General features: G+C 36.7%; 2 protein-coding genes across 3 annotated transcripts in view; both read right to left on the bottom strand.

Moving 5' to 3' along the window:
• ryk (receptor like tyrosine kinase) overlaps positions 1-18,688 on the bottom strand; it is a 61,136-nt gene extending 42,448 nt beyond the window's left edge. For both annotated transcript variants that reach the window (XM_042725841.1, XM_042725842.1), the window contains exon 1: positions 18,077-18,688. In XM_042725841.1, coding sequence (XP_042581775.1) covers positions 18,077-18,296 — 220 coding nt within the window. In that variant the 5' untranslated portion in view covers positions 18,297-18,688. The remainder of the gene's footprint in view (positions 1-18,076) is intronic.
• Positions 18,689-20,767: 2,079 nt separating this feature from the next.
• The window catches only part of sned1 (sushi, nidogen and EGF-like domains 1), a 32,643-nt gene continuing 26,053 nt past the window's right edge, over positions 20,768-27,357 (bottom strand). The window contains exons 23-32 of the mRNA XM_042725836.1: positions 25,431-25,543; positions 24,801-25,079; positions 24,576-24,708; positions 24,410-24,492; positions 23,730-23,828; positions 23,209-23,325; positions 22,858-22,945; positions 22,681-22,772; positions 22,556-22,586; positions 20,768-22,469 (exon numbers count right to left, since the gene is read on the bottom strand). Of these exons, the coding sequence (XP_042581770.1) occupies positions 22,558-22,586; positions 22,681-22,772; positions 22,858-22,945; positions 23,209-23,325; positions 23,730-23,828; positions 24,410-24,492; positions 24,576-24,708; positions 24,801-25,079; positions 25,431-25,543 (1,033 nt within the window). The 3' untranslated portion in view covers positions 20,768-22,469; positions 22,556-22,557. The remainder of the gene's footprint in view (positions 22,470-22,555; positions 22,587-22,680; positions 22,773-22,857; positions 22,946-23,208; positions 23,326-23,729; positions 23,829-24,409; positions 24,493-24,575; positions 24,709-24,800; positions 25,080-25,430; positions 25,544-27,357) is intronic.

Genomic DNA, 27,357 nt, shown 5'->3' with positions numbered 1-27,357 from the left:
CTATGTCGTGTATGAAATAATGTCTGTGTGCATGTGTGTAAAACAACAAACTGATGATTTATATATAATAATTTGTCATTGTATATACATTGTTGTGATTAATTGTGTCTGGAACAATAATGTGGCTGGAAATTTCAGTTTTGACAATATGGGACCTTTAAGTGAAACAACCTTTGGAATGAATTGACAGTAAATAATATTTTGTATTTTAATTAGTAACTTGTCATTTATAAGTTATCTAGACTTTTATTTTCATCCCAATTTGGCCACAACAGATGAGCAACATGAGTGTGTGGGAGGCACAGGAAGCCCCAGGTGCTTCAGCAGGAGTATAATAAGTATCTAAGTGTGTGTGTTTATTTATGTGTGGTGACCAAAACTCACTGAAACCCCCCATCGGTGAAGGATTTATAGGCTCGGACAGAGGCAAGCACATTTGGAGAAATAATTACTAATACACCCAGAAAGTATCTCAGTAAATGTATACCCCACATGAGCATTGTTAGGAAGTTCTGGGTTGTGCTGCTTTCCCCAGATTGTGTGTGTTGAAGTCAACATGAAAACAAAAGTAACAAAACGTTCTTCCTTCATAATTGTGGTCTTTGTGCAGACCTCTTCAGTGCACACTATTCCGAATAAAAAAAAATTGTCTTAGAAATCTTTCATCAAAACATAATAGCTCACTCGGACACAACTTTATTTAGGTGTTATTTATATAATACTTTTTTTTCTATGTCATCAAGTCCACTTAACCATGGATAGCTGGCTATTGACATTACACAATCCAATTTAAATATATCCTGTCTCACTCAGAAATTCATCAAGGTAAGAAATAAAATTGCCTTTATCTGGTAGCTTTTGTACAGTGGCCCAGTAGTGCATAACACAACGAAATCTCCACAACACAATGGAAACAAGTTGTAACACAACAAAATTAGCACAACACAATGGAAACAAGCCACAACACAACAAAATGAGTCCTATGCGTTGTGTTATGACAATGTCGTTATGTTGCGGAGATTTCGTTTGGTTGTGTGCTACTGGAGTGCCACCATAAAATTCTAATAAAGAATTTAGAGATGGATTTGATGTAGATCTATGGCAGAAAGATCAACCAGGTGTTTTGTAGGTTCACATTTTAGGCCCAATGTTTGCAGTGTTCTGGGAACAAACTTTTGGCCTCAGACATACAGAGTTCAGGTCACACTTTAAATGCAGACAGATTTGCTTCAGAGAGAGTAACAAGTAATGACGCAGAAAGTATTACGACTGGAACTACCATTTGGTCAGTTTTCGCCACCCACTTAGCCTTTATTTCATTACAGTACACCATGCCATCACAGTGAAAAATTGAAACAGGCCGTCGGTTTAAGGTCACCTACATTCTTTACTAATGAAACACTGTAGATATCATCATCTGAAAAGTGTTTGTTCCATTCCAAATGCTCACAGAGGTAATAGATAAAAGCAACCGTGATGATTAACATCAAACAAGATTACAAAGACCAATCCTAAGGCTATTCTTCAATCCAGACACAACCGCTCCTCAAAGTAATGGAACGTAAAGTTACGTATATTATATTACATTCATTTTAAAACATGTTTATAGGCACCACATCATAGGACTTTCAGTCTTTGGCTCCTAAACAGAAACCTTTAGGAGCCAAATTACCTTTTTAGATGAAGAATTATAGATAAACATGTTCAGAAGTCTTCAATTCATTCAGTACAGCTTGTTTAGGCCTACCTTTTAACAATCACCGCTTCTATGTGCTAGAGAAGTTTTAGTAAAAACTATAACTAAAGACAATTTAACTTACACAAAATACATTTTTTCTAGTGGTGATTATAAATTTGACTTAATTTGTTCCATATAAAAAGCACTGCTTTGCAAGAACATTTAAAAAGTAACCAATAATATATATATATTTAAGTATTTGATTTTTTAGACTACCATTTATTGATTTCTTATATCCAACACATGAATATGTATCTTTATTTGCATTGTGTATGAAACAACCAGTCAAAAACCAAAACCTGAAGTACACATCTCAGCAAGAGTTCCTGATTCATCTCACAACTGACTCGAAGACTCATTTCATATGCATAATTTGTTCACAAATCACACTATTACAAAATTTTCCTGAACTGTTAATAATAGAGCCCTGAGGTAGTCTAAACGATACTGCTCAGTGTTGCCAACCCTCTACAGACACTTCAGCAATTGATTCGCCTTTGGCTAGTACATTTTTTTTTGTTTACTCGCCAGATTGAAATATATATATACTTTCTCTCTCTCTCTCTCTCTCTATATATATAAAGCTGTGCCATTTTACAAACGTGTGTGTGTGTGTGTGTGTGTGTGTGTGTGTGTGTGAAACGGCACAGCTTTTTAAACTTCTGAAAGTACAATCTTAACATCAGTCAGCCAAGCAGTCAAGCATTATAATATGATAATCAAGTACTATTTAATAATAGAAGTTGAGTTATTAGAATTAAAACTTGTTAACCATGTATGAATGCAAACTATTCATTTTAACTGAACTTAGCACTGGTGGTAATTGTTGTGTGATTTTAAATTTTTTTCCAGACTCATCTTTTCTGATTGTTTTTCACTAGTTTTGCATTTGGCTCGGGTCAGTGTCACTACTGGTAGCATGAGGCGAAACCTGGACCCTACAAAGGTTGCACAGGCAGTCCAACTCCTCCAGGATGCCGCATCAATATGTGCCATTGCCAGAAGGTTTGCTGTGTCTCCCAGCACAGTCTCAAGAGCATGTAGGCGATTCCAGGAGACAGCCAGTTACTCTAGGAGAGCTGGACAGGGCAGTAGAAGGTCCTTAACTCATCAGCAGGACCTGTACCTGCACCTTTGTGTGCAAGGAGGAACAGGATGAGCACTGCCAGAGTCCTACAAAATGACCTGTGTGAATGTGAATGCCTCTGAGAAAACAACCAGAAACAGACTTCATGAGGGTGGCCTGAGGTCCTGACGTCCTCTAGTGGGCTCTGTGCTCACTGCCTGCCACCGTGTAGCTTGATTGGCATTTGCCATTGAACACCAGAATTGGCAGGTCCGCCTCTGGCGCTCTGTGCTTTTCACAGATGAGAGCACATGTGACAGATGTAAAAGGGTCTGGAAAAGCGGTGGAGAATGTTATGCTGCCTGTAACATTGTTCAGCATGACCGGTTTGGTGGTGGGTCAGTGATGGTCTGGGAAGGCATATCCATGGAGGAACACAGAGACCTCTACAGGCTAGACAATGGCACACTTACTGCCATTAGGTATCGGGATGGAATCCTTGGACCCGTTGTCAGACCCTATGCTGGTGCATTGGGTCCTTGTTTCTCCTGGTGCACGACAATGCCCGGCCTCATGTGGCGAGAGTATGCAGTCAGTTCCAGGAGTATGAAGGAATTGATACCATTGAATGTCCCCCACGCTCGCCTGACCTAATTCCAATAGAACACCTCTGGGACATTATGTTTCAGTCCATCTGACGTCGCCAGGTTGCACCTCAGACTGTCCAGGAGCTCAGTGATGCCCTGGTCCAGATCTGGGAGGGAATACCCCAGGACACCATCCTTCGTCTCATTAGGAGTGTGCCCTGACGTTGTCAGGCATGCATACACATATGGGGGCCATACAAACTACTGAGTACCATTTTGAATTGCTGCAATGAAATTTCAGCTTAATGGACTAGCCGGCTACATCCTTTTTTCACTTTAATTTTGAGTGTCTTTGAATTCAGTCCTCTGTATGTTGAAAATTTTCATTTCCATTAAACAATGTGGCATCTTTTCAATCCTAACAAATTACCCAGTCCATATCAGTATAGATATCCTGCATGATATTTTTCCCCATTGAGATCTGATGTGTTTTCAAAGTGTTCCTTTAATTTTTTTGAGCAGTGTATAATGTGCCACTGTGCTTAACAAGGCAGCCCAAATGACGTAACAGGCAACGCGCTGTCTGCCCCGTGATGACTTCCACCTGCTGGGGTGTGTCAAAGGACGATGATCTTGTATCGACGATAGCCAAAGATATTGTCAAAAACAACAATTACTGGCAATATTAAGAGGATTTGGCATTTCCAATTAATGTAGGCCGTTATATTCTTATTTTAATTATGACTATTATTATAATGAAATTACTTTTATTATTAAATTAAAATTACAATTAATTTGCTCCACAATATTGGCTACCGCATAAAATGACTTTTATTATTAAATTAAAATTTTGGTTTATTTGCTCCTCAATATTGGATAAAAAAAAAACCCGACTTGTAAAACAGGTCTATATACAATGAATTTAATTATAGTTAAAATATAAGCTCAGCAGTCATCAATTAAAATCAATTAATTAAAAGCTTTAGCCTATTTCAAGTACCAAATTTCAAAAACAACCTGTTTAACACGAAATACGTTTCTTGTGTTTTTTTGTTCTTTTCAATATGTATGGGCCACAAGAGAAATATTAAGGAAATAAATGAAAACAGTTAGCTATATACTGTTATCAGCATATGCTGAAGTAGATTGGTCTCTCGTCGTCTCTGAGAGAATATGCGGTGACAGATGCCGAAAGCTCCATCATTACTGCGTCATTTCATTTTTACTTTCACTTTCTGTATAGTGAATTGACTGAGATTAAGACGTTCACCAGCATTACTCTTGCACAAAGTTTGCACATTGCTTATGGGATATCCATTGGCCCGCCTTCATGGTTTAAAACAGAAATATTTGCAACATTGCGACGTAAGCAATTAAAACTTGGTAACCATATATAAATGCATATTAGTCATTTTAACTCAATTTAGTTGGTGGTGGTGCTTTTTTGGTCATTCTGTGTTTCTGTAAAAAAAAAAAAAAAAAGGTAATAGCCTAACAACAATACTGGTAAGATAATACTGTGAATTCTACTAATAAGAACAATATAAAACGCAGTAAGGATTAACGAGTTGATGGATTCATAAATATTAATCAGGTTGTGTGCATTCGCTCAACTTATACTTAGCCTCCAACTCACACACTGGCGAGTAAAATCTGAGAATTTATTAACCAGTGGCTAATATAAGACATCATTTAGTCGCCCAGAGTGAAGATTTAGTCTCATATGTAGGGGGTTGGTTGCCAAGCACACTGTTGTCACGGATTGTTTTTTCAGTCTGTGAGTTGAAGTGACAGCAACAGAATTGCATGTCCTTGAGAATAAGTTAACCTTGAAAATGCTTCATCTGCATTCAAAACACTTCAGTTAAAGGTCTGAGGGTCAATGTGTGGCCCAAATACACAGGACCACCAGAATTAGCATACCAAAGCACTACAAGTATGAAGTGAAATGTTTCAATCCATTTTAAGTCCACTCGCGTATTCTCAGGCTGGACTTTACTTCAGGTTCTTTGATCAGTTTTAAAGCATTGACAATCCTTTCTTTCAGTGCCCCATCACAGTTCAGCTCTCAGCTCATTAATGAACATTAGTTTCCTGCAGGACTGCTTTTCCTGAGGCCAGGGTCTGAGGGATCACTTGGATGGCTAGGCATGAGTCTGTGGAAAATGCATTGTTTTGAAGAGACAGGTTCCAGATTGTAATGGCTGAGCTGTGGCAGTATGGTAATGAATCTTACTTGGTGCTCAAAAGGAGTCAGTGCCAGTCATTAATTACAACCACATGAGCCAGTCCTATTACAGCTGCCACCGCAGTCAAGCAAACAGAGCTTGTTCCGTAAGAGGTATCCTCAGAACTCTCCGCCTTCACTGGAACAACATGGCAGTACAGCTGCCGCTTAAGTAAACAATCTTCTATGGGTATGACACGAACAAGGGAGGGTTCGATTACTCATATGAGAAGAAGGCCAAGCTGGTTTATAGCTGCAACACAGTACAACGTAGTTGAGAACTAAAGACACTGTGATAAGCCTATCCCCAATGAGACTAGTTTATTGTACACTTGAACAACTGGCAATGCCAAGTGTTGCATCCTAATAAACAAGTTTTATGCAGACTCAGATTTCAAACCTTTCATTAGACAGCTGTACGCATGCATCTGCAATATGCAGGAAACCTCTCAGCTCAAGCTATAAATCTATAATTGTCTTACTTTTTCACTGTATAAGATGAGATATAGGGGAGAGCAGGGTGATTTGAGCCTGCGGGGAAGTTAAGCTACCCCTTGTTTCTAGGCAACCTTAAACAAAATTCGTGATGTGCCCACAAATATATGAAGAGTTATCCATTTTGCTCACCCTGTGATGGAGAGAAGCCCATTAAATAATTGTTTAAAAGTTGCTGTTCAAAGTATTTTTTATGTTCACGGACTCATATTTCTTGTATCATATTGTTTAAGAACATTTGAAGAAATATGAAATATTTGTATGTGTTTTTGTGTGTTTTAGTATGTTGTTATATTGTTTTTTTGTTTTTGTCTTTATACTGTTTGATGATACAAATCTGTTAAAATGGTAGGAGAAGGGGTAATTCGAGCCAAAAGCCCTGGGGTAAGCTGATCACCCCTTTTATACAAGTATTATTTTACTGTATTTCTATGCTATATTTCATTTCGTTCTTTGTGTTGAATTAGATTTTTTCTGAAAATTTTAAATTGGCCTTGTTTATGAAAATTGCTAACTTTAAACACACCGCAAGTAAAAACTAGCTCAACTTACCCTGCTCTCCCCTATAAGATGAAATGTCCAAACTTTCATCTTAACGATTATAAGTCCACCCAGAGTATGTGATTTTTGCATGTGGTTTCGGTTGTTCCTACATTTAGTTGTGAATTAAGAATACAATTTAACACAAAACTTAATGGTGAAATATGATTGTTTGAGAAAATGTTTGCATGCACATTTCAAGCACAAATGTGCAAGCATGCACACTTAGCGAATGAGACCCAGTATACTCAACAGACAAGAAAAATCTATGAAAAAATTAAAAGACATGACAAAATTTACAAATCAAAGACAATAAGAAGAGTATGCATACAGTCTCATTCTCTCTTCAAGCACTCACCACAAAATTTAAAAAAAAAAATTCACAGTTTGAACATTCTTGTTTTCTTTAAATTACTTTCTAAGATCTGAGGTAAATTACTAATGGTCTTTTTTATTACGGCTGTCAAAGTCATGCAAAATGATATACAAACTCAAATGAAACCTTCACTAAAACACAACCAGGCTGCCAGTCACAACATGGCAGACAGACAGACATAGAAGTCCTTCCAGAAATAGAATCCCTTGTCGATTACTGCATATTTCCATAATGAAATAGTGAAAAACTATTTGACATAAATGTGCTTTCTAACTATCCCTCAAGTTCTGTGGTGAGTCAGTGGACACACTTCATTAAATGAGATCTCCTCATAACACTATAAATTCGGTTGCATGTCCATTCTTGCTGTTTTTCTGAGTGTCAGGATCAACCCTGCATAAACACATTGATTTAAATCAGCAACTCACTCACCTCCCTTCACGCTGCCATGGAAACTACTGATAAAGGACTGGGCCAGCCCAAATACCTCAACCTCTTGAGGTCTCTCCTAATATGGAGTCAGAGGAAAAAGCCTGCTGAAGATAAAGACAAAGGCCAACATTTCCAAGAGATGTAACCTTTTCTTTTGACAAGAGTTAGGCAGTGACATTGAGGTTTTTGGTGAGTGGAGAACACTCCTCAAGACTGGTTTACACTGCGAGTCCAGTGAGACGAAGACTGCTCTGGAAAAAAACACCACAGAGAAGAAGTCAAATAGCCCATCACAAGAGTAGCTTTGCAGAGAACGATTCTCCAGGGGTTTGTATAATTTGAACATGCAGCTCAGATCTTTGATCCAAGACAGAAACTCGGCTAGTGGAACTATACAAGAAACTGTAACAAAACTGAGCTGATACTAGGGGTGTGCGATATGATTATTTTTGATCGTGGATGATAAAAATGTCTTCACGATCAGCTTTTGAAGAAATATCTTAGTATCGTGCTACAGTGCATTCTGTCAGTTGCAGTTCTGGGGCCTCCGTCTCAAGATACTTTACAACACGACATACATTCACATCAGTGTTAACTCAGCAGTAGAGTTACTCTTAAGGCCCGGGTATACTTAATATTCTGCATTCTGTTCCGTCTCACGCACAGCCGCGTCCGCACAGCTTTCAAAGTATACTCAACCATGGATGAGCGCGGATGGACAAGCTCGACACATGCGCAGCACCACTAACTCTGTCTCAACATTCACCTCGCATGTGCTATTGTCTCAAAAAATTCCCTGCATGTGGACGGGGTGCGCGGCTGTCCGCGAGCCCTCATGATGACGAAATTTACGGCGTGACGTCGAAGTATACTTTGGCCTTTATAGGACACTGCACTTATTCTCAGTCACAAAAGTACCTTATTTGCATCTGCTTTAGAGCTGTTAAACATTTAATTTAGAGATGCACCAATTGCAATTTTCTTGGCCGATTCCGTTTTTTTTGTTAGTGTGATCTGTTGATACCAATTTTTGCTGATTTCAATTTTTTTTTTCTAAGAACTATAATTGACCGCATATACAAACAAAAAATGTACTTTTCTTCAACGCAAAGTTTTATTTTCATAAAAAAACAAGTAAAAAGTCAGTAATAAAATAAGAACAAATAAAAAAAAAATTGCAAACAACAGCACAAATAAATGCAATAGAATAAAGAGAGCTATGAAACTAAGTTTTTCAGGTTAAGTATGTTTTTATTCAGGTAAGAAATACTACAGAAATTAAAGTAATCAAATGTAAATTTTTATCAAATTTAATTTCTGTAGACTTCATTGTAAAAATACAAATTAATGCTTACCATTAAAGTTATAAAACGTATTCAGTCAAGAGCAGAAAGTGATTTTCTTTGTCTTTTGTTCTTTGATTAACATGACAGACAGCAGCAGGAATATTGCACTGCAGTCCCTTTAAGAGTTTATCCATGGACCAAATATACTCTTACACAACTTGCATTCTCTTCCTCAACTATTTAACGCTCCAAAACTGACTGTGTTTAACTGGATACTTGGCAAGATGGACATTTTGACATTAGCCACTCATTTTGGTATGTGTGGCTCACAAGCTGCTTCAATAGTAGGAAATTCAATAGTAGGAAAAATAGTAGGAAAGTCAATGTGGACTAGGGATATGCCGGTATCAAATTTTCCTGTTGCGTTTAATTGATAATGTTTTGTCACGGTATACGGTATTATCACGGTATTGAAATTTAGTTTTAAAAAAGTGGTCATAATACAGTATAACAGGTTAAAAATAACTTTTTTTTTATAACAAAAATAACTGAACATTTAAATACAATAAAGCAATACAGAAAAAATATATAAAGTTAAAAGTTTTACACATTAAAGTGCAAAAGAACTATAAAGACCAATAGGTATCACTTTACAATAAGACATCATTAGTTAACCTTAGTTTAATGCATTAACACAAGGCAAGTTTATTTATATAGCACATTTTGTACACAATGGTAATTCAAAGTGCTTTACATAAAAGTAAAAAAAACATGAAGAAAAATAACCACAAAAAATAAAACAAGCTATTTAAGAACTTTGAAAATTATTTAAAAATTGACTTAAAAAGAATTTAAGACAGTTTAAAAATAGAAAATGATTTTACATAAAATGTAGTGCAATACATAAAATATAGTGTAATCAGTTCGGACATCGCATAGTGCTCATTCAATAAATGCACAGCTAAACAATGAGCAATAGCTACATTTGCTACTGAAGTTACTAATCTTTGTTAAAAAAAAAAATACAAGTCTTATTCATGTTAGCTCATTAAATAACACAGTTGCAACTTTCAATTCTAACAATGTGTTATTAAATATTGGAATACCTAAGATTAATGAATGTTCAGAAGAATTTTTCATTGGCAGTTTGTTAACTAAATGAAGCCCTAATGTAAAGTGTGAATGAACAATAAAGAATCAAAACACTTTCAAACAATATCTAGGGCATGTTGTAGTCCAGATTAAAAAAAAAAAAAAAGTTTGAAAATAAATAGCCTATTAAGTCTAAATATTAAAGTATTTGGCTCTGTGATGAACACCATAGCAAATCCACAAATCTGAATGGCTATTTAAAATGATTTAAAAATTGTTTAGAAAGTAGCAGATTCTTTATTAATGGGGTTTACAGGGTAAGGGCTGCAGTTTAGCGCCATCTGCTGTCAGAGAGTGAATGTGCTTTCATTCAGCGTCTCTCACGTGTTCCTCCATGTGTTTCTCATGCGTGCCTGTTTACATCAGAGCGCATGTTTCTTTCAAGCAGCATACAGCGGTGTTGTGCATTTTGAGCAGTTGATGGGAAAAATATTCTTAAGATGCATTCCAAATTCTGAATAATTTGTAATATATAATTATTCACGGTATTTAGAAGTGCCCACGATACCAATATCGTGCATATTCATTACCGCGATATATCGCATTACCGAATACCGGCACAAGTCTAATGTGGACAAGCAACTCTTCGTTTTTTCACGTTCTTCAAAATAACATTTATGTTCAGCAGAAGAAACTCATTCAGGTTTAAAGGTGCTGTATGTAACTTTTTGACTCTACTAAAGCATAAAAAATACCATAATATGTTTGCATATATTTAAGAAACATTTAAGTTAACATAATTGTTTATCTGAAAAACAATGCTACAGTCAGTTATTCTCCTTTGAAAATGTTCATTTCTGGCGGACTGTCTGTCTCTGTTTTGGTTTGTGAAACCCGCCCACTGCCAGTTTACCCAATTGTATTTCGGCACCCCGGGTTGCCAGTGGGCGGAAAACACACCGTATTTCATTTCATTCATTGTCATGTGCGCACGTTCCTGTTGGTGTAGTCAATCTGGCAAACTGTGTGTGCGTCAAATCTGAGGAGGAGGGGCCAGGTGAAAAAACACTCTCCAATATTTTCATCCCACACACACACACACACACACACACACACACACACACACACACACACACACACACACACACACACACACACACAAAAAAGCCTTTCCCCAATTCTAACTCAATTTTCCTTTGAGGCTTTCACCAAAACCATTTAAGTTTTAATCTCACAGGTATCAGACATAGTAAACAAAGAACTGCAAACCAGCAAACAACCATTTTACATTATCTAATCAAGTTCCAACGGATTAAAAACCAGTCATGCACTTTTTCTTAAATTACAAGATCATATTTTACTCTGAAATACATTATTATTACATTATAGATGTCAAACTGACTGTGAATGCATTAACTAAAAGAAATGCAGCAACCTAAACCCTTAAAAGAGCTTCAACCATCTGTCTGATCCATCTATTCAAGGCATTTCCACTTTTTACAGGAGAAAAATGTTTCATAGGCAGCAAGTTTACTTCGTAAATCAGAGGGGATGTGTTTCGTGACCTAAACATTCCATGTATTGCCATTTACTGTCTAATGATCCCCCAAAATAACTCAGACACAGACGCTGTCTGTTAGCAATGAAGAGCTGGATAGTTGAGATTTTTGGGACTCTAAAGGAGAGAGTGAAAGCTTTCTCTCTTTACTATAACAGCATGAGGCTGGATGAAGCAGTGATGTCACAGGGTAAAGCCACAGATCCTTACAAGGGAGAAAAAAAAATCATTGTGGTAAACAAAGCTTTTTAAAAAAAATATCTACCTCATTGAAAAGTATCTTTATTTCTCACCCTCTTTCATTGCTCCTCTGATCATTTGAGATGACAATGCTTAACATATACTCAGCTCATCAGTACTGATTTTATACGGATCTCAACAACCAATTATTTCTAAAAGTTCATTACAGTCATGAGATCAATAAAATGAATTAAATTATATTTAAAGGGTTAGTTCACCCAAATATTAAAATTATGTCATTAATGACTCACCCTCATGTCGTTCCAAACCCGTAAGACCTCCGTTCATCTTCGGAACACAGTTTAAGATATTTTAAGATTTAGTCCGAGAGCCTTCTGTCCCTCCATTGAAAATGTATGTACGGTATACTGTCCACGTCCAGAAAGGTAATAAAAACATCATCAAAGTAGTCCATGTGACATCAGAGGGTTCGTTAGAATTTTTTGAAGCATCGAAAATACATTTTGTTCCAAAAATAACGACTTTATTCCGCTTTTTCTTCTCTTCCAGGTCTGTTGTGAACACGACTGCTGTGACTGTTGACGTACGACGCTGCTGACGTGTTTTCTGGCGTGCCCAATAACAAAGAAAACACGTCAGCAGGCGTGTACGTCAACAGTCACAGCAGTCGCGTTCACAACAGACCCGGAAGAGAAGAAAAAGCGGAATAAAGTCGTAATTTTTGTTATTTTTGGACCAAAATGTATTTTCGATGCTTCTATAAATTCCAGCGGACCCTCTGATGTCACATGGACTACTTTGATGATGTTTTTATTACCTTTCTGGACGTGGACAGTATACCGTACATACATTCTCACTGGAGGGATCAGAAAGCTCTCGGACTAAATCTAAAATATCTTAAACTGTGTTCCGAAGATGAACGGAGGTCTTACGGGTTTGGAACGACATGAGGGTGAGTCATTAATGACATAATTTTAATTTTTGGCTGAACTAACCCTTTAAATTATATAATGCAGCACATGACTGTCAAAAACAAAACATCAATTGAGCAAAAACTGGATCTTTTAGCAACCACCATCAAAACACGGCTTTCACCAGCAGTCTCCATAAAAAGCCAGTGCGTTTACTTTCATGCTATACTGAGTGAACTCATCTGAGAGGGCAGATTGTGATACGAATGTAAATATCACATCAAACATTGCCTTTCATCATTTGCTGCAATCAGCAGTGAGATCTCCTTTCACATACATCAGAGTCACTATAGAACATGCATAGGATGAGGTTTTTGCAGTAACCGTGCTAAAGAGGAAAAAAGAGAGGGGAGGGGACCAGATTAAGATCTGTGAAAAGAATTACAGAACTTCTGAAAGCTCAGACAGGAAATGACAAGAGCATGACAGAAAAAAACAAACAATAGTTAAGAAATAAGACGTAAAGTAGAAAGTGGAGACAATAACTTTCAATGAAAGTGAACCACCATCTGCAAGTTTTTAAAAGTTTAGTTTCTATTTCAAGATTACAGAGAAAGTATGCAAACACTACACTGTCAAACACACAAAAAAACTATTAATAATACAATCAATTTTCACTAATTTACTTTATCTCTTTTACCCCAAATATTCATGAAAGTTTTTACAAAAAATATTGGAATGTGAATGTCAACAAAATATCAATAACCAGTTGTCCACCAATAGTCCTAATTCCAGAAATGAATGCATTTGCTTTCAAAACGTTACACCTGCGATAGCGGTATTTAGGAAATTTAGGTATTGCCACAAAATAGTCAAATATAAATCCATTTGACTCCAAAGAGAAAACGTAGACCTACATTTATTCAAAGCACCAAAAAATGGCAGCCATAAACTTTCAAGTCAAAGATGCTTGTGAGTCACAGAACAGGATCTCTGAACACATTAGTGGTAATCCTGTGCCGTCTGTTTGTTTACGTCTTTTATTGATTTTTCTGAACATTTCTGCCATATGCACATGAACTGACAGTCACCACTGATAAGCTACTACTAAAAATTGTAGAAACTTAATTTTCTGTAAAGTTGCATTGCAATGATTTGTATCGTAAAAAGCGCTATACAAATAAACTTGAATTGAATTGAATTGAATTAATCAGACTCCTGTGCAGAACAGTGGACACCTGATTCAGTGTAAAACTACAGGCTGCTGATGTCCCTGTGATAAATGCATTCCTCCTACTTACAGCCCAATGCTTAAGATGGCCCTCAGGCTATATTTACATGACATTGCTGTATTAGGAAACTTTGCGTTTTTAAAAAGTTTCACATATATACACAACAACTTTTCAAACCCATTCGCATTTACACCCATCCACGAAAACGGCCAAAAATGCTGTTTTACGTATGCTAGGCCAGTAGTCGGCGCTGTCAACTTGTTAGTAAACAGTACCTGTAGGAAAGTGACGATTATATGTTTTATTTGGTGTGTATGAGATTTTTTTTGAAATGTTTGTGAAGTAAATCCACACTTTTCTAAAAGAAGCATTAGTAAACTCTTGAGCGGCAACAACAGTACCATATACTCTGCCATTGTTGTATATGTTTGTTCACGCTTGCCTTTAAAAACAGCACGCACTGCACATGTCTACATACCTAACACGTACTACACACGCACATGTAAGGATGTGCCGGTACTAGTATCGGTACCAAACGGTTCCCGGGCAAATTCCAAATGGAAGTTATCATCCCTATCCCCTTGGAGTGGGGACTTTGGAGTGAAATTTTGGCAAAAGGAGCGAAATTTTAGCGACCTAATGGCAAAAGGAGCGAACCTAATGGCAAAAGGAGCGAAATTTTGTCGCTCCTTTTGCCAAGTTAATTCCTAACGACTATTTAATGGCACGCATTTGCCCTGCTCACTCCAAAGTCCCCACTTCAAGGGGATAGGGATGATCACTTCCATTTGGAATTTGCCCGGGAACCGTTCAGTACCGATACTAGTACCGGCACATCCCTACGCGCATGACGTCACTGGTTTCAAAGATTCCCGTGTTGGGTGTTTACACGGAAACAATAGCGGTGCCGTTTTCAAAAACGTGCATTTTCACTCTCCAAAACGACATTGTCGTGTAAACAAACAGGTAAAATCCATAAAAAGTTTACCGTTTTTGTCTGAAAACGTTGTCGTTTAAACGGCCCCTCAGTCTACTGCAGCATAACAAGGTAGGGCCCTATGATTTCCGTGATGCAGAATCTACTACTACTAAAATAAGCTATGAAACAAACCTTTTTTAAGGAATAATCACACAACATTTCTTCCATGTTTTAATTTTAATAGTAAATCCCCTTTATTTGCCAAAAAAATAAAGTTTGCTTAATTTTCAATAATTAAAAGATTTTATGCCTTCATTTGATAACCAGAAAAATTGAAATACACATCACAGAATTTCTGAGGGGAGAAAAAAAATTAAAAAAAAATCACAAGCCTACTTTACTACTACTACTACTAATAATAATAATAATAATAAACTAAGTTGTTTTGTGCATTCAAATAATTAGACATGCTAAAACACAGAATCTGGTAACAATAAAAATATGGTGAGAAAAAATAAAACATTTCATAGGGCCCTAAAACGTAATTTTTGTTAAACTTTTATTAAATTGATGTGAAAATGTATACATGGTTTTAATTAATAAGACATGCTTTTTTGATTAATAAACTTTAATTTAACTATTAAAAAGGAATCGAGAAAAATTAAAACCGAAAACAGAATCCAGAAAAATAAAACGGAATTTAGGAAAAATAAAACTAATTTTTTTAGGGCCCTAAAGGTGGTTTGCACCCATTGCTGAACCAGAGAGAGAGGGGGGAAAAAATCATGTTAACAGAGAATGACACCATGATTGTTGCCAATTCTTATGGGAACTGGGAAGTTTATGCTACATGACATAAAACCTTTAGGTTAAAAATGAATGCAGTCCAAGCAGGTTTAAGGATCCCAGAATGCACAAAAACAAAGTGACACAGCAGCAGAAGAGCGAAGGGGCTTTTTTTTTTTTTTTGGTGGGGGGAAAGAGCAGCTCCATTCCACTTTCCCCCAAAATAAATTTTAAAAAGCTCTATTCCAGCGCCCATAACACAAGACAAATGCCAGAGCACCCCGCCTAAAACTACAGGTGACATGTTGATGATAATAACCTGATATGATCATCAAAGAGTGTAAAAGCCCACCATAACGTTCATCAATCATCACTGAGGCGACACAGCAATACAGAGCACCCAGAAAGAGGCACTCATAGCTATGAGCTCTGTTCCCAAAGCCAGTCGTGACAAAAAATATGCAGGTCAGCTTTACAGAGGATAACAGCGGTATGAGACAGGGGGGGGGGCAATCATCTTTCAAACCTGTTTGCATTTCAGAAAAGCTAAAATAAACCAACATTGTACCTTCACATTTGGATTCTTATTACCAAAATTCAAAGAAAACTCTTTCCATTTTAATTACCTTTGGCGAATTCAAACAAAATATAATGTAATAGGTTTAAGTTGTATTCTTTAAATATACAAACATTAGATCAGCGCTCATGCTCTTTTTAGATATCAGAATCAGCCGTTAATATACCAACACTGTTCAAAAACTAAACATGTCTTTAACATCTGGATAGCTTACATCATTTACAAAATTCAAAGCTTATACTCCACATGGTAACATTCAAGCTAAAAGCTACAGCATTTCCATCACATTACATAAATGCCACATGTAATTTGTGTTTTATTTTCAGTCTAATAGAAATTGCTCTCAATTTGAGCTGAAAGGGTAAACCCTCAAAACAAGTTCAAACAAGGCTGCTTCAAAATGCCCTTGTCTCCGCTTCCTCTTTCCAGCAGGAAATTGATGCTCTAGCCCCCAGCCCTTTCATTAAGTACGCTGTGACATTAGCAATGATAATGACTGCTTATAGGGCCAGTCACAAATACCCGACAATTAACAACCACTAATCAGTGCCCATTGCAATAATCACAGTGGTGCCAAATCAAAAATCTACTCTGAATACATATCAAGGGCATCCCAAAGACTTTTAATCTTCAAGAACAATGAATGCATTAAATTATTCAGAGTACAAAACATCTAGTTTGGCCCTTCAGTCTGGAAAGAGGACTATATTCTGCACAAATTTAACATTTACATTTTAGGCAGAGCCATTAAATCATAAACAACATGTTGTTAACTAACTGCCTTTTTATACATATAGTTTTCCATTAGGATTAAAAGAGTGTGAGAAATGTATGAAAATGCACTCTCTTGCATTCAACCCTATAAAGCCTACTTTGATGCATGAATTTCTAAGGCCTCTAAGGTTCTCTTTGCTGAAAAACCTGCTATACAAAATCTTCTGCATGACTTCTACTCTCTCTCTTAACGGATCGTTTAAAGCATTTTAATACAATTCTGAAAACAACATGTGCTACAAACCTTCCATTCTTTTTTTAAAGAAAATCACTGAATAAAATTATGAGTAGCAAATGTATACAAAAGGTTTCTGATGAAATGTATTTTAGTATCTCTCAATCATCATTGTAGTGCATTGTATTTGACCCCCCAAAAATACAGAAATTTGATAATAAAACTAGACATTTAAATGTCATTATACTAAGACATATTATTTTGAGATTTAGAGTGACAACAATGCATAATTTATAACTGTATAGTAGTCTGCTATACAGTTATAAAAATCTCTGATTCTCATTGCAAGCTTAAAGAATTGGATTAAGTACTTTTTGGCTATACAAATACTAACAGCGGCAACTAAATGTGTTCCAGGGTTAAATGTGCCTTGCATTTACAGTGTTTACTGACTGGTCTGACACAAAGCAGTAAAACTTCTGAGGAAAAATCCATTGTGTGGCTTTTGAGTCAACTAATTCTGACACGCACTAATGAGAATGAATGACTCAGATCAGCTCATACACCTCTGCTCTGTATCTTGTACATGTGAGTGATATAAACCTTACAAATCACCACATAATTAACACAAGCATGGAAAGCATTGGAATACACTTGGAAAACTTTCAAGCAACCAGTTTCGACCTAATGACAAACCCAATGGTCTTTCATTCTTGTTAAATGGCATACTGAATTATAACCTCCCAAAACTACTTTCACATGCACATTTTGTAACATTTCTGGTCAGATATTAGCGATTTTCTTAATAAACTGAGGTTACAAGGATGCTGCGGATTGTTTTGGCCTATCAACGCTAACATGGAGAGCTAACGTAACCAACTATCGTTACTTAAAACAAACTTTTTAGACGTTTGTGAGCATTGTTTGAAACAACTTGTGTACGTCTGGACACTAAACACACACAAAAGTTAGCTTTTAGTAACGTTAGTTAGTTAGAAGCAATTAAGTTTGACAGAGTGCCAAAAACTTCTAGTTCCAAGCAAAACTTTGGATGGAGCAGGAATATAGTTGAGCAGACGGAGAAATAAAGTAACTTATACGCACCCAGGAGTTTTTTGACCTCTTCCTCGCTCATGAAGACGTTCACATTCGGCCTGTTGTTATTGTTTATGCCCGGTGCATTGCTCGGGTTGGCGAGGCATCGGGCCCCTTCGAGAAGCAGGAGGAGAAAGAAACCCCCTAGTCTCCACAGTACCGTATGCGGCCAGCCCCGGGACACCGACGACGCCGCGCCTCCACCGGAGCCCCGCGCGGGCGGAAACATCACAACCCACCGTCGCGTCAAAAAGTCTCTGCGATCGAACTGCGCCACGGAACCTCATCCAAAGCTCGCACTACTTCTTCCCGAGGGCGACATGCTACTGATGACGGCGCTCTCTGTCGACCCCTCACCCGCCGCCGATAGCCGTCCAGCTAACTTCTGTTAGCTCGCGCTCAATCTCTGTGGCGGCACGCTGTTAAAGCGCTGTGTTTCTCCTGGGACAAAGTCCTTAGCTTCTATTTCTTCCAATAAAAAGTCAGGGGAAAAGCCGCAAATACTATCCCAAACAAACAGTCCTTAAAAGTGTCCTCCAGCTCTGTCCTTTCATGGTCTTTTCCACCCCCCCGAAATCTCAGTTTTCATTGAAGAAAGGGGCGGTTGGGGGTAGGGAGGGGGTCATTTAAAACTAGTGCGCGCACGCACCGACGTTTACGGGCGCGCTCCTGGGGTGGTGTGTCTTTGATATAATGATAATAATACATGCAGGTGACAACTGTGAGCTTTTACCTACGCCAGTTACTGCCTGTTCAATTAGTATGATTTCAAACTCATTTTTGTGAAATATGAAAGTATGCGTTAAATAAAAATACTATATTAAGTTTTCAACTTTCCAGAACAACTTTCCAGACAAAAGTGAATCATTTTTACTCTGCTGTAAAAGTAGTTACTTTTCTAGTGTCTGTACTTTATCAGTGTTTTTTTTTTTTTTTTTTTTTTTTTTTAGAAAACTTTTACTTCACAACATTCCAAAGCATAATATCATAGCCTACTTTTTACTGCACTACGTTTCATATTAAATATCATTTAAATAGCCTACTTAATTACATTAGAAATCTAATACTTTCTTTTACTCAAGTAAAAGTAATTCAATGTTTTACTTGAGTACAAGAAAGTACTATTTTAATTTTATCATATTAAATGTTCTTAAGTATTAAAAGTAAAAAAGAAAAACCTTGTTTTAAGGTTCTAACCTTATTTATGAAATGTAGTGCAGTAAAAAGTACAACATTATGCTTCCAAAGAAAAACACTCTGCTAAATTACAATACTTTTTAAAATGTACTTGAGTAAAGTAAAATACTTCACTGTCCACCTCTGATTCAACCAAAGTAAAAGTTAAGAAACAAAAGTATTTAAATGTTTCATTGTATCTCTACATTAAAATGTATAAAGTTAAAATGTAATGTGGCTCTGTACATCAATATTGTTTTTTTTTCTTTCTTTTTGATTGTTTTAAAATGCAGCCATAACAAAGTATGTAATAAGGTTAAATTAAAATAGCACTGTATTACATAGGCTACTTAAAAAGCAACACTAGTTTTATGGAATATACAGTGAGGGATCTGTGACCTGAAAAGGACTGAAGATATAATCTCATACATAATATATCTGAAATTAATAATATCACTTTAAAAAAAAACTTTATTAAGGTTGATTTTATTTTATTACTATTTCTCCAATGATATCACTAAGAATAATTATTTGATAAATCTCTGATGGATGTACAAGAACCTTTGTATCAGTTTGTTTCCTTAAATCGCAAATAGTTGTTCGTAATATGCAAAGAAACCATCACGAAGCTCATTATAGACTTTATCCCATTTATAAGATTTTGTTCTCTGCGTGTACACATTGTCTCTTGCACTGAGCCTGCTCGCTGCTTTCGCAACCTCATACTTATGCACTTTTTATAGAACATGATAGTATTGTATGTACATATTTATAGACATATTGTTATTTGCATTTCTGCACTCTCAAAAAAAAAAAAAAGTACAAAAGCTGCCAGTGGGGTGGTAAAAAAAAAACTACACAGATGTGTAGGCTACCTAAAGGGTCCTGACTGGTACTTGCATATTTGCACATATTAGTACCCAAAGTGTACCTTTTTGAAAAGATACCACTCCAGCTTTTGTACCCTTTTTTTCTGAGATTGTTGTCAGAGCTAACCATTTCATTGGCTTTCTTTGTAGTTGTACTTTGCACAGTGACAATAAAGCTGAATCCAATCTAATCTAATCTAATGACATAAAGGCAGTAACTTCAATCCAATCCTTTGTGTAAATGCTTTCTTCAAAGACACAATGAGATAGACCAGGAATTTGATATCCGTAGCCATCTACTGCCTGTGTCACTGCTTACCCGGGACCGTAGACTTGAAGTTCAGTGAGCAAGATCCATGATATTTCACAAAGCCAGACAAACAGTGTCAGGAAATTTTTCCTCATGAAAGGAAGAGCATTAGGATTTTTTTTATTTTTTTTTTTTTTTTTTTACAACATAGTGACACCTTGTGGCAATTAAGGTACTAGCATAACCTCATTGGTTATTTATCCTAAAACTCAAAATCTGTTTTCTGGATAAGTATGCCCACCGCTGAAATATAAATGTTAAAAATCTTTACATATTTTTCTACAGTTTCATATTACCCCCTCCCACCCGAGACTTTATTTTTCCTTAAAAAGTAAAGAGACTGTGAAGTTTTAACATTTTTATTATTAAAATATTAAACTACAAAAACAGACTATAAACACTATTTACATGGTAGCTAGCAGACAGTTTTCCTTTACACAAACAGAAACAATGGTATGACATTTTTTTCCCCCAGTATTTTGTATGAATTTGCTGTAGGAGAGAACCAGGTTTGAATGAATGGTTGAATGAAAATACTTGTAGCTTCTGGAGACTGAACAGGCAATTCAGGCAATAGGCAAAAAAACTGAACAGGCAAAAAATTCCCTGAGGGACTTGACGGCCACTACATGTCAAAATCACATAATATTTACATTTGAGGTATGCTATTTGATGCAGATAACTCCTAAATCATATGGTCAAGGTCATCTACAGATCTCGGCCCGTATTCTTCTGAATCCTCTCAGAAAGCTCGTAATTCGTTAAAAAAATTTCCAACAAAGAATCGTAGCTTAAGGGCCATTCAGGACCAATCTGAGAGCAATTCTGAGACAAAAACTTTCATCTTAGTGAGGAGGTGGGGCTGCCCCGTTGCTAGGTACAACACATTCTTCTGAAGACTGTGATTGGTTGTAAAAGAAGAAGAAAAAAAAACATTTAAATAGGGTCTATTATAAGCCTTCACTTTGAAATTACAGTTACATAATTACATATATATATACATACACACACACAAAAATTTATTAGACCACCTGTCATAATAAAGTAAGAACAATTTTTTTTTTAGGAATCTGTCAAAAACTTTTTCAAAACTAAAAATATTCATTTATTGGGCAAATAAACTGAAACAACTAAATAGTCTTCTATTATTCTAGTATTCACACATAATGGCAAAAAGCAAAAAAAAAAAAAAATTTTTTTATTTTATATGGCCTCCTTTCGCCTTGAAAACAGCTTGCATTCTTGCTGCCATTGTTTTTATATACTTTTCCACAATCTCTGTTGTTACTGACTTCCAAATAGTTTCTAGCTGTTCCCAAAGACTTGCTTTTGATGAAACTGTTGTGTGATCTATCTTTGAATCCATTAAATCCCAGCAATAATTCTATTTTAGCATTAGAAATACTACTGTGACTAAAGAGCTTACACATACCGGTGGATTAATCATTACAGAAAAATAAAAAATAATTTTGGCAATCATCAATACTGTTAGTTTAGGGCAGCTGTGGGGCAAACCCTACATTGGGTGGTGGTTTAATAAATCTGTTAAGGACTGTATATATAGTTGTCATGTCTCTAATAAGATGGGTCACAAACATGATCTAATCTAGCATATAATTAAGAACCTTCAGAGTTTCTTTAGCAGAGGAGAAAATGGCCAAAAGACGAAGAGGGAGAAGAAATGTGTTGGAGACAATGGATGACAGTGACTTAAAAGTCCTACTCCGTATTCTTCTAACACCTTTTGACCTTAAGAGCTCTTTAAAAAAGCTTTGTGAATAACTTTTATCTTTACTAGGATCTTCTCTTTAATTTTAAGGGGAAACTTTCTTAGAATTTTGTCACTAAGAGCCACTCTTTGCACAAAGAATTTGCATGAATACGGCCCTGGAGCTGTAAATGAACAAATAAACGTCCATAGGACAATGAAGCCAATGAAATGTGACCAGTGATGCAAAAAAGGGTGAACAATGACGGTAATGCATCCTCATTTAAACTAAGACTGAGAGAAGCAGTTACTCCCCAAAGTTATCATTGGTTCAGCCTCCTAAAAAAACAAAAAAACAAAAAGCACATTCAGTATGTGACAATATGGTTGTGTCCAATTCTATCAGAGATATAAAATATTCTCACCACTATTGTTGTTGTTTTTGAGTTCTTCTGTCTGATGATGAGAGAGAGGGAAAAGGTTGTTTAAAGGTTGTCTTAATTCCATGATTTGGAACCAGGAAGAACTTTGTACAATGGTTTATACGTACTTGGAGTCTTAGGCAGTACTTTCTTAGGCAGCAAAGGCTCACAGATCTCTCTAAAACAAACATCCTGCTGAACTTTATATGTCCTTTTGTACCTGAGGGTGAAAACAGGTACTCAGGAAAAAGGATCAGACTGGAGCAAAACAGGACAATAGACATACGCAGAGAGAAGCCACTTACAAATAATGGCAGACACCATCCTCCCACACAGGCACACTCTTTGTTTCGGAGTAAAGGCGAGTACATGGGTGAGATACTCGCTGACAATCTAAATGAAAATATACAAAAGGTGGAGTTGACTTACAAGCAAAGCTCCTAAAGATTATGTGAAACGATAGATTATCTTTTTTTCAGACTGATGCTTTTAAAATGACTTTGGTGAAATACAGATTCTGGTGTCTAGGTGGTGGGATAATAAATAAATAATAAACTAAAACAATAATAAATCAACTCAAGTTTAATTCTACTTTATAAGGTATTCGCTGGTTCGTGTTTGTATGCTTGAGAATGAACAGACGTGGTTATACTAACATAGCTCACACCGTCTGCCCTTGAAACCAGCGGCACAGTTGCAGCTGAGTGACTCGTTGATCTGCACACATGTTCCTCCATTCTGGCAGGGCTGAGTTCTGCAGTCTTGGGATGACTCTGAAATTTAATGAAATGTTTTTGGATACAAACACATAAACACAATGCTTTGCTACATGAAAAGTTTAAACATTGGCTAGCATGTTTGGGTTTATTTAGCTGCTCTTTTAAATACACAATCACATGCACATAAATATGCATTTTTAAACAGCTATAAGTCACTTTTTGGGGGGTTGAAACCATAACAGATTGCTGATAGATGTGGTTTGTTTATGGTGAGTGTCATGCTGCAGATTATTCCGAATACATGCAGTGGTCTCTCTTTCAGCTGGGACCAATTAGAGAGTTTGAACACCAGCAAATGTTAAAACATTCTCCTGTTTTAAGAACCACAAACTCTCTATCTAAAGTTAATTAACAATTTTCACTTGTCTAACAATAATCTTTATTGAAAGATTACCTACCAGATTTACTCTTTGTCGCTTCTTCAGGAATTTCCAGAGCTAGACTTATCTTATTGGTGGTTTCTTCCATCTTTTCTAATTTGATTGGAGGTTCAGGCTCTGTTTGAAAGATACAATGGCAGAAATTGAAAAATCAAGTTAAATAAAAACTGGGGTTTTCAAATTGTTTATGCAAGGGACCCCTTCCTAAAATGTCAAGGCGGTTGTTTTTTCATATATAGTGATCCATTTACAATTTATAAAAAATGTTAAGTATAATAGTGTAATATATATAAAAACCTGAAGAGAAACAAGAATGTCAATTCAATTTAATATAATTATTTAGTGCTTTCATAAAAGATATCATTCCAGAGCAATTTTCCAGAATATATTGACATGTAAATCACTATTAATCTTATTGATTTCACTGACTATCTTCAGAGGAATGAAAGTAATATCAAATATGGTAAATGTAATAACACATTATTGTATTTATTTTCCTCAGTTAAAATGGTAACTATGACAACCCTAAAAACATCTTGTAAAATGTTTTTTTTTTCTCAAGTTTCCTACTTTGAAACCACTTGAATAAAACATACATTTATTTATTTAGCAGATTTTTTAAAACCTGAATAATATTTCAAAACAACAACAGTTTACCATTAGAATGCATTTCCGTTATATATGAAATAATTACTGACTTGTGCGGTGTCTGATGGTTTTTTGTGGAAGGTTGGTAAATTTAGCTGTAATTCTCCCTCTTCCGTCAATTAGCTCTGTATATCTGAAAGAGAAAACAAACACACAGAGCTCATTATTCTATGGCTTCCTAGCACTGCGTTCATAATTGCATTGCTGCATCTGTACCTTTGTGGCTCTTCAAGGAGTTCTGTGTGGTCATCTGTGCCTCCATCTTGAACTTGTGTCAAGGTCTGTCCTGTCTGGGAGTCCTGTCCTCCCTTAGGTCTCTCACCTCTGCTTTGGCCCTTTGGAACTGGTACTGTGCAATACAAGATACACAGATGGGTCACCATGACAAAGACATCTTGACAATCAGCAGACAAGCAGTGATCTTAAATATCGGCGACTCACGTGTGGTGAAGGCTAGGTGTTGAGGGACGCTCTGAATGTTGTCTTGGCCCGTTTTGCGCACTGCAGTGAGGGCAAGTCGGTAATGTTGTCCTGGAGTGAGGTCTCGTAGTGTATAAGTCCCTAAACTTCCATCAGGTAGGTAGCGGCTACGGGTGCTCAGGCCGTGAGTAATATTGACCACAAAACCGTCTGGAAGATTCCGAGGATGATGGTCCCATGTGATTCGAGCAGATGTGATAGTGATGTGGGAGAGTGAAAGGTTCTGAGGTGGAAGCGGTCCTGATGGAGAGAACAGTATAATGTGAGTGACATACAGCCAAGTATGGTGACCCATACTCAGAATTTATGCTCTGCATTTAACCCATCCAAAGTGCACACACACAGCAGTGAACACACACACACCGTGAACACACACCCGGAGCAGTGGGCAGCCATTTATGCTGCGGCGCCCGGGGAGCAGTTGGGGGCTTGCTCAAGGGCACCTCAGTCATGGTATTGCTGGCCCGAGACTCGAACCCACAACCTTAGAGTTAGGAGTCAAACTCTCTAACCACTAGGCCACAACTTCATGTGCTGTTACTCACTACAGAGGTGCATGTGTTTGTGACATAGAGCTGAAGAGATACTCACTGGTCCAGAAATGCAGTGGCCCAGCAGATTTGCTTGTTGATGGCAGGTCTTCAGGGCGCAAACCACTCTGTGTGACTACATCTACTGTATACATCTGACCTGGGAGCAATGTGCTGTGGGTTACACACAACTAATCAGTAAAATATGTGTTTTTCATTTTCATATTCGAAACCTTTATATGATCTCAGAACATAGTGATGCAACAAAATTTCAGAAACTGGAAACAACAACAACAACAACAAAAAAATATTTTGGAGGGCTGAAATCATGTGTAATTGAAATTTCTCAGATGACACGTTTTAACTGTGTCAGGGTTTGTTTCGTGCATACATATAAGTATAAAATACAACACTACTATAAACAGGTAAACATATCAGCTGTGACCAAAAATGATGTTGGAGTGGCAATATGTACAATTTCTTGAAATATCAAGTGGCGGCTTGTTGCAAAAGAAACTGACTATGATTGGTTTAATAGACCTTAGTAGTGTTGTCAAAAGACCCGGTACTTCGGTACCAAGTCGGTACTAAAAAAATGAAAATGTCACGGTACCAGGTTTCTTTAAGTACCGGTGGTACCGAGGACCCGGTCAACCCGGTTCTTGACGGATACAGCGCTATGATTTCCGCGAAGCAGAAAACACGGACGGAATTTCAAAATCCAGTCATGAAAATGAAACTTACATTTTAATATGTACAGTCACGGAATTTGTCAAAGTTATCATAAATTAATCAACTCAAATCTCCATATGGACCAGTCTGTAAATGTTCTGCGCGTCTCTGTGTGAATGAATGAATGAATGGCAGAGACGTGCGGGTTTGTTTACTACATAGACTGAAGCGCGTGACGCTTGCAGTGATTTCAGCATCTGCCGTCTCAATGAGGACATAAATACATAAACAACATCATTTCAAAAGCATTTTACCGTTTCATTTGAGTCAAACCAGTTTCAATTTAAAGGTATTCACACCAAACCAGGGTTTCCCACACATTGATTTGTTAAAATATCAAGACCATAGACTGTGATCAAGACTGACCGCCACAAATAGATTTTCCAAAAGGCTTTGACTTCATTGAATAAACATGAGCACTGCATGTTTCAAAACCAAAAACCGATGCGGGTGTTTTAATATCACTGGAGTTCTGAAGGACTGTATTTAGAAAATTTTCGATTTCATTTTCATTTCATTTTGCATGTAATGCTTGATAAGGCAGCGTTTGTGAGCTCAGCGATACCGGAGAATCCTGTATCTCTCCCGCTCTTAAAGCGCCTCCTGCTGGCAGAAAATGAATTTGCATATATATGTATATATGGGGGCGGGGGAGTGTAAGGCTGTGGGAAACACTGCAACCCGTCAAAATAAAAGTTAATTTTTACATAAAGGCATTGTGCTAGAAATATTACAATTATTTAGTAGAATGTATGCGATACTGCTACTACTGTTGAAAAAATTAATAAACCTTTATTTTTTAAAGAAATATATCACACAATATTTCTTCCATGTTTTCATTTTAATAGCAAATACTCTTTATTTAACAACAAATACAATGTGTTTAAATTTAATTAAAAGACAAATTAAATTTGGGTGTAACTTGTTTACTGTTTTTCATAATTATATTACTTGTAGAAAAGCTTCAAACACAATTGTAAATAAGTATAAAGAATGGCACTGGTTTTATTTTTAGTGATAAAAAAGTTTTTTTTTTTTAATTAGCATATTTTTGTTTTTGCTTTGGTACCGAAATTGGTACCGAGAACCGTGGATTTTCACTGGTATCGGTACCGAATACTGAAATTTTGGTACCGTGACAACAATAGACCTTAGTCAGAGTAGTGCCATATTTATTGTCCTATTTTTGACAGGAATGAAAATGAAGCTGTAAGGGACTGAAGTGCCATTGCAAAGACTGTCTATTCACAACAGTT

The sequence above is a fragment of the Cyprinus carpio genome, chromosome B6 (genome assembly GCF_018340385.1).
Source record: "Cyprinus carpio isolate SPL01 chromosome B6, ASM1834038v1, whole genome shotgun sequence".
Taxonomy (NCBI): domain Eukaryota; kingdom Metazoa; phylum Chordata; class Actinopteri; order Cypriniformes; family Cyprinidae; genus Cyprinus; species Cyprinus carpio.
This window is presented reverse-complemented; position numbering and strand designations above follow the sequence as displayed.